Raw genomic sequence first — 9,555 nt, 5'->3', positions numbered from 1 at the left:
GAATCAGATAATAGCTGTTTTTTATTGTCCAGAAATGGAATACTTCAACCCCTGTTAAGGAACATAATTAAAACCAATGGACATGGACAACAGGGGGATGAGAGCATGAGTGGCGGGGGGGGGGGGGGGGGGCGGCGGTGGAGGATGGGGGTTAATGGGGGGGAGGAATGAAGACACATTTGTAATTCCTTAACTAATAAAGAATTTAAAGATAAAAAAAAAGAACGTAATTAAGCCAAGTAAATTGAAGTGGCTTTATTAAATGATTCATGAATGGAGCAGCATCCCATCCATCAGCTAGAAGGGCATTTGGATGAGTTGTACAAAAGGAAAGAGGTTTTTTTGTTTGTTTGTTTTTTCCAAGTTCACATAAGCTGGGTACTGTAATGATGTCATAACAAGGTTTTGTTACTGGCAACAGATCAGGCCTGGAGCAGGTCTGCCTTGAGCCAGCCTATAGTGTGTGGGTTCTTAACTTCTTGCAGGAAAGATTTCATGACACAAGTCCAGGCGATTTTGAGTACGTTTATGAAAGCTGGAGACAGTGGCACCAGGAAAGGCTTGGGATAGAAGGAGCTACAGGAGAGAGAGACTGGGCAGGGCTGCTCTGGCTGTCGGAAACGTGCCGGGAAAGGAGTGAGCCACGGCTGCTTTAGCTCCCTGGAGAGTCAGAGAGAAGGGGGCCTTGGAAACAGGTTCAAGGGTTTAGCCCGGGAGGAGCTGCTGCTGCTGCCCACTGCTCCCCTGGTTGCAAGTTGCATGGGGTCCCTTCGAGTTTAGGAGATGAATGCCTGTGAGGAAAGGGAAAGGAGTGGGTGGGCTCCCAGGAGGGAGTTTGCTCTGGGTCCTTGCCTGGAGGGTTTTAAAGGCTGAGAAATCAGGGGAGGTGTTCTAGGAGGATCTCAATAGAATATTCATCAGCGTTTCCAAGCGTGCCCTTTCAGGGCCTTGGCCTCCCACTGATGGGTCAGCCCCAGGGGTCATTAGCCCTGGCATGGCCGCCTGGTTTTGTTGCCTTTCTGGGCCTGGAGCTGAAATACAACTGAAACCTAGATGTTATCTCTAGGGAGGAAAGATGATGTGTTTAAGCCACATGACCAGCCCAGAGCTAGGCAAGGTCAGGGGGTCTAAACCACATGATCAGTGATATGCCGGGGAGTAATGGCCACCCTGGGGGCAGGTCCGGCACCAGTTTTGCTTGTTATTAGCTCCCTCTCTCGCCCCTAAGAACTCAGGGGCTCCCACTGCCTAAACGCTCATGGCTTTCTAGGAAGCACACAGGACGTCGGAGCCCGGAAGGCACCGAGAAGCCCACCCACTCCGCCACCGAGAAAACACCGCAAAGCAGTCCTCCTGGGCTGGAGGCGGGCCAAAACTTTGAGCCCATTGGCTGATGGTGGAGGGGCGGACTGCCAGCGACTTCTTTGATTGGGTAGTTTTTCTTAGACGAAAGCCAATCGTCGCGGGCGGGGGGGGGCGGGGCCAGGCTAGCCACGCAGACCCGCGGGGAGTTCCAGCGCCCGCCCACCCCCACCCCGCGGTCCGAGCGGAGGTAAGTTCTAACCCCCCTCCCCCTCTTCACGGTTCCTCCCGCCGGAGAGACCTTTGGCCCTGGAAACCCGCCCCCGGCTGCGGGGGTCCGGAGGTCCGGGCAGGCCCTCCCTCCCGCCGCTGGAACCCCTTCCCCAGCCCTGAACCCCAGGTGTGCACGCTCTGCTCAGGGTCCCGCCTGTGCAATGGGAGTGTGCGGCGCCCCAGAGCCTCTGCTGTGCCAGGCGGATGGGAGGGGTCGGGGTGGAGATTGAGCGGGACCTCGGGATCCGGAGGCCTTTTCCCAGCAGGAGGATGGCTCAGGCGGAGGGCGGAAGCCTGTCCCAGGTGCGGGCGCGGGTCGGGGCCTCGCACGGCATCACCGACCTGGCCCGGAAGCTGCGCTTCTATGACCGCTGGGCTTCGGACTATGACCAGGTAAACCCGCGGGGTCCTCCGCCTCCCTTGCTCGCCCAGCCTGTTTTCCCATCTGTACGCCGGGAATAGGTAGCCTTGCATCCCAGGGCACTTGTGAGAATGAAGTGAGACCCGGGCACAACCTTGCAGTCCTGTTCCCTCTCGAACTGCCCCCTCTTCTGCCCACACACCGCAGCCCTGCCCTCTGACCAGCCCCATCACTCCACAATGGCAGCCCCTGGAGATCAGGGGCCAAGACCTCCCTCCCCAGTTCGGGACTGCAGCCCAGGCAGAAGGACTGCCTGCCTGAAGGAGGTGCCGTTGAAGGGCCACTATGGACTAAGCACAGAGCACTGCCTTGGCCAGCAGAGCAGGCTCGGCAGTGGGACACACACACATACACACAGCTTAGCCTGGCTGACTCCTAGACCACCCCACACTGAGGCCCGCAGACACTAGGACACAGGGAGGTAGTCAGCTCAGCACTCTGTCCTCAGGATGTGGCTGCCCTGCAGTACCGTGCCCCCAACCTTGCAGTGGACTGCCTCACCCAAGCCCTTCCAGGCCCACCCCAAGCCGCCCTGATCCTGGATGTGGCCTGTGGCACCGGACTGGTGGCTGCAGAGGTGAGGCCTGCCCAGACCCCCTGCCCTCTTATAAGCCCCCCACGTGCTCACATTTCTTGCCACCCTGGCCCCAGATTCACTGGTTCCCAAACACTTGGACTACATCCACTACAGGCCCACTGCCCTCCTTAAGGTGCAGGGACCCCTCTGGGAGGTGGCAGGTGTGAACTGTGACAGCCCTCCCACCCCAGCTGCAGGCCCGAGGCTTTCTCCAGCTGCATGGAGTGGATGGGAGCTCAGGGATGCTGGAACAGGCCCGGGCCAGCGGCCTCTACCAGCGCCTCAGCCTCTGCACCCTGGGCCAGGAGCCTCTGCCCAGCCCTGAAGGTACTTCCTCCTGTACCCTAACACCCCAAAGCCCCCTTGACATTGCCCCTTTCTCTTGCCAAGTTTCCATCCCCCTTGCTGAGCCCTCCATGAGCCCCCTTCTATGCTGAGCCTTCATTCCCCTCTGAGCCTCCCAGTGCCTCACTAAGACCCTCTCGAGGTCCTGTGAGCCCCTCTCTGAGCTCTCCGTCCCCATGATCTGACCTCGGACCAGAATTGGGCTAACCTGCCATATCCCCCATGGGATCTGGGTCCTGCAGACACTAGTGGCTGGCCTGGTCCCTCCCCAAACCCACCATGGATACCATCCTCCAAGGTGGTCTGAGGCCACACCAAAGACAAACCACCACACCACTTCTGCACACTTCACACAGGGACCTATGACGCAGTCCTGATGGTGGGTGCCCTCAGTGACGGCCAGGTGCCCTGTAGTGCGATACCCGAGCTCCTGCGAGTTACCAAGCCAGGTGAGGAGCAGCGCGACCAACCCCAGACACCTTACCCTCTCCACACCCAAAGACTCAAGCCTCAGAATTCCTGAGGCCAACCAGGTGGCATGGTCTTGCCTAGGGTCACACAGCCTCGCCTAACATCTCAGCCACCAGCTGCTGAATGCTGACCCGGGCAAACAAGCAGGGCAGACAAGTGGCCTCCTTGCTTCTTATTCATTAGGCAACCAGGAATAACTCCACTCTCCTCTCCGTAGGCATAGTCCCTTCCTAATAGGATTACCATGATGATTGGGTGAAATAATATCTCTAAGGCCTTTGCTTTAGTCTTGGCTTAAAGTCTCAGTTCAGTTTCCTCATCTTCCAGCTTCCTCGCTAACTCATGGATGACTGTTAGATGAGTCGTTCTTTCCTGGTCTCAGTTTCCTGTTCTGTGAAATGGGGCTAATGCATTGCTACTGTGTGTCTTGCCCTGTGCCAGCCTCTGCTCTGAGGAGAAAGTATACACCCTGCCCTCTGGGCTCCATCACCAACCCACCATGTCCCTGCTCCCCAAACACTTGGGCTACATCCACAGCAGGGCCCAGGGGAGGAAGACCAGGGCTGGGGTGGGGAGTGGCGGCAGTCCACACAGGGACACAGCCTAAGTCAGCGGTTCTCAACCTGTGGGTCGCGACCCCTTTGGCGGTCGAACGACCCTTTCACAGGGGTCGCCTAAGACCATCCTGCATATCAGATATTTACATGATGATTCATAACAGTAGCAACATTACAGTTATGAAGTAGCCATGAAAATAATTTTATGGTTGGGTCACAACATGAGGAACTGTATTTAAAGGGCCAGAAGGTTGAGAACCACTGGCCTGAGTGAAGTTACAGGCAGAAAGGAGAGTGGAGTCTGAGGGTCATGAGGCTCTGACGTGGCTGCAACCAGGACCAGGAAGCCCCAAAGGTGCCCCTATCACAGCAAGATTGCATCTCCCTGCAGGGGCGTAGCACAGGCTGTGGCTAAGCCTGGGCAGGTCTGGGCAGGCCTCGGAACCATGGGGGCTGACCGATGTAGGGACATTGGTGGGGTCAGAGAAAGTGGTAGCGACTGGGCTCAGGACAGGAAACTCCCATTGCCTGAACCAGTAAAGACCAGGCCTCAAGCCCAGCCTGTGCTCACCGGACCCCTCAGCTGGCCAGAGCCCTGTCTGCCCGCCCACATGCCACAGGCTCCCCCTTCAGAGTCTTTCCTCTCACAGCCCCTCTCCACCGGCCAGGCCTGCTTCTCCTCACCCCTTCCTCCAGGAAACCTTTCAGACACCAGTATCTAAGTGTATCTGAGCCTGCACTGGGCGTACTGTGGGTGCCCCGAAAAGATTTGAAGGGGCGAAATCACTCATTCATTCAGCCAGTGCATACTGACTGCACTGGCCTTTCTGAGACAGGGTAACTCATTAACCCCCTCTGCAAGCGAGAAACTGAGGCTCAGGGAGGTGAAGGGACATGTCCAAGGCCATGTGCTTCCTTCCTGTGCGTCCAGGCACAGCCATGTCCTCCAGCAGAGGCGCTGGGTGAGTGGTGAGGAGGGAGCCCCCTCTGTCCAGAGAAATAAGAATTCCCAGCATAAAGGATACTTGGGCCCTAAAGGGAGGCATTCAAGCTGGAGAAGCAGAGGTGACCCCTGAAGGTGGAAATGGTGAGCAGGCACCAAAGGCTTGGAGATAGGAAAAGGCTGGCCTGGGAGTAAGCTGGGAGAACTTATGTCCTTGAGGACATGAGCCAGAAGGAAAGGGGATTACTAACCTGGAACTTTGGCTCCTGCCTCTCACCTCCCTTTCCCCCATCCCTCCCCAGGTGGGCTGGTGTGTCTGACCACCAGGACCAACCCCTCCAACCTGCAATACAAGGAGGCCCTGGAGGCCGCCCTGGACGAGCTGGAGCAGGCCAGGGAGTGGGAACGCCTGGTGGCCTGGCCTGTGGACCAGTGGGAACTGGCTACCACCGAGCTCGAGGCGGGGCCTGGCACTTCTGACAGCGGTGGCTTCATCTCCGGCATTGTCTACCTCTACCGGAAGCGGCAGGTGGCCCCGGTGGAGGCAGGAAGGCCCAGCGCTCAGCCCCTCACTGGCCTCTGACCTTCCAGGTGACTCCATCCAGGCCTGTCCTCGGGCCTTCTGTCCTTCATCTGTAAAATGGGGCCACTGCAGCACCCCTGCTTCTCAGGAAAGCTCTGCCTATTAAATGAGTCCCAGAGGGGCAACAGGATTCTGACTGCAGTTCTCTCTCCCAGGGAAAGAGTGACATTGTCCCTGTGGAGGACGAAAGTGAGAAGGGACTGGACAGAGGGGGGCCCCACCCCGGTGGTCCCTGAGCCAGACACGACAGGGCCGAAGATGGGACTTTATGACTCTTCCCAGGCTGATGGGCCCTCTCACCTCTAACTCACAAAACAGGAAACGTGCATGCCTGCCCCTGGGCCTTGGCCAAACACTTTCACGTGTCCAGGACTCGGTTTCTTTATCTCCACAGAGATCGGAACTCAGGGTGAGGCTTGGAGGCTGCCCCGTGACCAGGGCTGGTAATAATTCCTCCAAGCAGGTGGGAAGGCTTCGTGGGGGAGGAGGCTCCAAGCTGGGCCTTCAGGATGAGCAGGATTCAGAGGGGTGGGGAAAGGAAAAAGAACATTCCAGTCTCAAGGCAGGGAAAGTCTAAGCAAAAGCCCAGAGGAAGAGTGAGCAGACCAGCCTGGCTGCCCAGACAAAGTTGGGACAAACAGGGAGAGAACAGGTGGCCCATTCACTAGGTCTGGATGTCCCCATCAGCCCTCCCTCCTAAGGTCCCCAACAGGGCTCTGGGCACACACTTCCCTGTATGTGGGCTTCACCCTCTAATAACTGAAGGGCTTGAACAAGGTGATTCCAAAGGTCAGGCCAGTTCCTTTTCTTTTCTTTTTTTCCACGAAGCCAGTTTTTTAAGTTCTCAACCAGGCTAGACACAGTGGTCCTACCCCTCGCTGATCCCCTGCACCCCTGCCCTGCCCACCTCCACAGCTGAAATCAGAAACATACAGAGTCTTCCTGTGCACAGGTACCATTTATTGTAGAAAATAATAGTAATTACCATGACAAATAGATCTTAAATTACAAAACAGACCACAGAGGAGGCAGGAAAAAGCCCCAGGATGAAGGCCAGAGTGATTCTGTTCCCTCTGCCTCCCCCAGGCCAGCCAATGACCTTCGCATTGGCAGATGGAGGTGGCCAGTGTCAAGGGGCCCAGGGTTCCTCCTGCTGAAGCCACTGAGGCTGCAGGGTGGGTGGGAAGAGGTACGGGCAGCCAGGGCTGCCTCTACAGCCCCCTCCCCCACCACTACCCAAACCAGTTTGTAGCACCTTCACCCCTCCCTTCTAAACCCGTCTGTCAACTCTGCTCCGTAGGCAGGTGGGTGGGTGAGGCCCCAGTCATTCTCGTGGCCACAGGTTTCCACAGGATGCACTCGGAGGGAGAGGGGATGATCAAAGAACAGTGGCCAACATAGGCATTGGGAGGGCACCCAGTCAGAGATCCCAAGTAGAGTCAGGGCTGAGCTGTCCTGGCCAGCAAGAGCCAGCTCCCCACTCCACTGCCATGCCCGTTTGCTGCCCCCCCACACCCCCTCGCCCCTGTGTCCATATCCATGCAGAGGAAGGTGGCTAGGAAATCTTTCAATCCATCCTTGTAGTGTAGAGGAAGCCTTAGGAAGGCATCCGAGAGGGCCAGAAGGGGCTGAGGGCTGCTGGCCAATGTCCTGTCTCAGTCCCTGCTCGCCCATCCCCCAGCAGCCTGCGCGCCATGGCAGGGCCATCCTAGGGTTACAAGCTGCGCTGAGCTGAGTCCAGGGAGAAACAAAGTCTGAACAGAGTCGAGCGGTGGCACCTTACACGTAGTTGCTGGCAGGGGCGGAGCGGGCGGCAGAATACTTGGCCGAGTAGGGCTTGTCAGCGCGGGGTGGGCAGTTGCAGCAGAGCAGGGCCCCCCCAAGCATCATCAGGCCGGCAGCCGCCCAGCCCACGTAGAGCGAGGCCCCGATCTCCCGCTTCTGACCAGCGGCCACCAGCGGATTGTAGAAATCTCGGATGATGGTGTTGGCCGTCCAGGACACGGGCACCATCACCAGCAGGCCGGCCAGAATGAACACCACGCCCGCCACAATCATGATCTTGGCTTTGGTGCTCTCGTCCTCCACGCAGTTGGTGCACTTGCCACCCACCACAGACAGCAGCACGCCCATCACCGCCACAACGATACAGATGACGATGAGGGCGCGGGCAGCCTGCAGGTCCTGCGGCAGCGCCAGCATGGAGTCGTACACCTTGCACTGCATCTGGCCGGTGCTCTGCACCACGCAGTTCATCCACAGGCCCTCCCAGATGGTCTGCGACGTGACGATGTTGCTGCCGATGAAGGCCGTGACCCGCCACATGGGCAGCGCGCAGCTCAGGATGGCGCCCAGCCAGCCCAGCACGGCCAGCGCGATGCCCATCACCTGTAGCCCCATGGAGGCCATCGTTCCGCGTCTGCTGGGGTCTAGGACCTCAAAGTCTTTGCGGGTCTGGCCCTGGGCGCTGTAGAAATCCAAGTGCTGGGGATGGTCACTCAGTGTCCACAGGGAGGCCTCTCACTGCGAGTCCAAGGCAAAGGCAAAGGCGAAGAAGGCAGTCGGAGCAGCTGTGAATGTCTCTCCCGAGAGTCAGAAGCCAGCTCAGTGAGTGTGACCAGACAGACCAGTTCCTTCCAGCCAACAGCTGCTACTCGCATTCGAGCTGGAGTGAGCGTGGGGTTATATGGCTCCCTGGAGGGGCGGGGATAGAGGGAGGGGTTTCAGTCCCCGGGGCCTTTCCCTGACCAGTTTCTCTGGATTCCTGAGCCCAGGCCAACAAAGGCGCTGTACCTCCCCAGCCCTGGGCCCCTGAGTCACAATCTCATAGGAAACTGCCCTCTCCCCTGCACCCGGGCCCATGCTGAGGTCAGACACTGAGTCATCGCTCCCCGGGCACCTGGAATTGCTGGGGGGGGGCGGGGGCGGGGGGGGCAAGATCAGGACCTGAAAACCAGGGTTACCACACCCGGGGGCTCCCTCATTCCAGGCTTGGTTGGTTGGACTGGGGGGAGGGGGGTGACCCTCAGGAAGGATGAAGGGGAGAATGAAGTCCTAGGAAAGTCAGAGCAGTCCGCTTTGATGACTGTTGTTGCATCCTTATCACCTGCGTTGCTGGCCTGATCACTCCTCATTGACCATGCAGTTGCCTCACCATAGTCTCCACATTGACCTAGTGAGGTCAGCTTGGGGGAATGAGGAGTTGGGGGCCAGGACCCCGGGGTCCATCACCCACCCTCCCCATCTCTCACCATCACCGCTGGCTGCCCTGCCAGGTTTGGGGGCCTTGGAAGTGATGCCATTTTGGCCAAAGAGAGAAGGAAGCCGCCTCCCCCCCCCCCCCGCCCCTTTCCCCCCACGTGGAAATTTCAGCCAGTGGGCTTCATTCCTGCCAGGCTGACCTGCTTGGCCAGAACTGGGTAGAGGAACTCACCAAGAGCAAGCCATGGGCCAGACCCCGGGGACATCAGCCCAGCAAATGGGGGTTGACTCTGTGAAGACACACACAGCGGTCCTGGATGGGAGCAAGGTCCCGTGAGACTTCAAAGGAAGAGAAAACTCAGACCAGGGTAGAGGTGGGGTTCTGAGGAGGAGGCTTGACAGGGAAGGGGCGCTGATTTCTTGGGTTATATGCGGAGGGTACTGATGACAGAAATTGTCATGAATGGGTCCCCCTGGAGTTGTGCAAGGTGGCAGAACTGGGTGGAGGAGGACATCCGGGGAGAGAGAACATCAAGAGCAAAGGTACCCCAAGGTGGGAAAATATTCTGGGAACGAGGAATCCAGTCTGACAGAGACTGGGGGCCTGGGGGAAGGGCTCGAGTGAAAGGGCCAGAAATCTCTGCTTTTCAAGCCCCAGGGCTGTACACAGAAGCACAGGATGAGCAAGGGCTCTGGGTGCCAGTTGGAGGATTCCACGCACCTTTTAGAAAGGTGTCTCTGGGAACAGGGTGGAGGTAAAGCAGGGCAGGCGATCCAGGATCAGGAAGGACCCGGTTCCAGGCAGGGGTCTGAAGGGACCTAGCGGAAGGAGCGCTGTAGGGGTGAGGGAGTGGCTGAGGTTCCTCCCAGCTGGATGGAGGG

The 9,555-nt window shown here is 58.2% G+C and overlaps 2 protein-coding genes across 10 annotated transcripts; one reads left to right on the top strand and one right to left on the bottom strand.

Moving 5' to 3' along the window:
- Nucleotides 1–1,270: 1,270 nt before the first annotated feature.
- METTL27 (methyltransferase like 27) lies at nt 1,271–6,264 on the top strand. Of its 9 annotated transcripts, XM_081089143.1 has the most exons (7): nt 1,271–1,552; nt 1,839–1,968; nt 2,445–2,573; nt 2,765–2,900; nt 3,275–3,367; nt 5,192–5,480; nt 5,628–6,264. In XM_081089143.1, exons 2-6 carry the CDS (start codon nt 1,846–1,848, stop codon nt 5,470–5,472), a joined length of 762 nt encoding a protein of 253 aa, XP_080945269.1. In that variant the 5' UTR covers nt 1,271–1,552; nt 1,839–1,845; the 3' UTR covers nt 5,473–5,480; nt 5,628–6,264. The 9 variants fall into 9 exon arrangements, with proteins under 9 accessions (XP_080945269.1, XP_080945267.1, XP_080945273.1 ...); XM_081089141.1 differs by having other exon boundaries at nt 1,472–1,552; nt 5,192–5,832; XM_081089142.1 differs by having other exon boundaries at nt 1,502–1,552; nt 1,827–1,968; nt 5,192–5,832.
- Nucleotides 6,265–6,419: 155 nt separating this feature from the next.
- CLDN4 (claudin 4) lies at nt 6,420–8,136 on the bottom strand. The gene has a single exon (XM_081089148.1). It carries the CDS (start codon nt 7,879–7,881, stop codon nt 7,252–7,254), a length of 630 nt encoding a protein of 209 aa, XP_080945274.1. The 5' UTR covers nt 7,882–8,136; the 3' UTR covers nt 6,420–7,251.
- Between the last annotated feature and the right edge of the window lie 1,419 nt (nt 8,137–9,555).

Source organism: Myotis nattereri (genome assembly GCF_964212035.1).
Source record: "Myotis nattereri genome assembly, chromosome: 4".
NCBI lineage: Eukaryota > Metazoa > Chordata > Mammalia > Chiroptera > Vespertilionidae > Myotis > Myotis nattereri.
The sequence above is the reverse complement of the archived record's forward strand: the minus strand, read 5'-3'. Positions and strand labels throughout refer to the sequence as shown.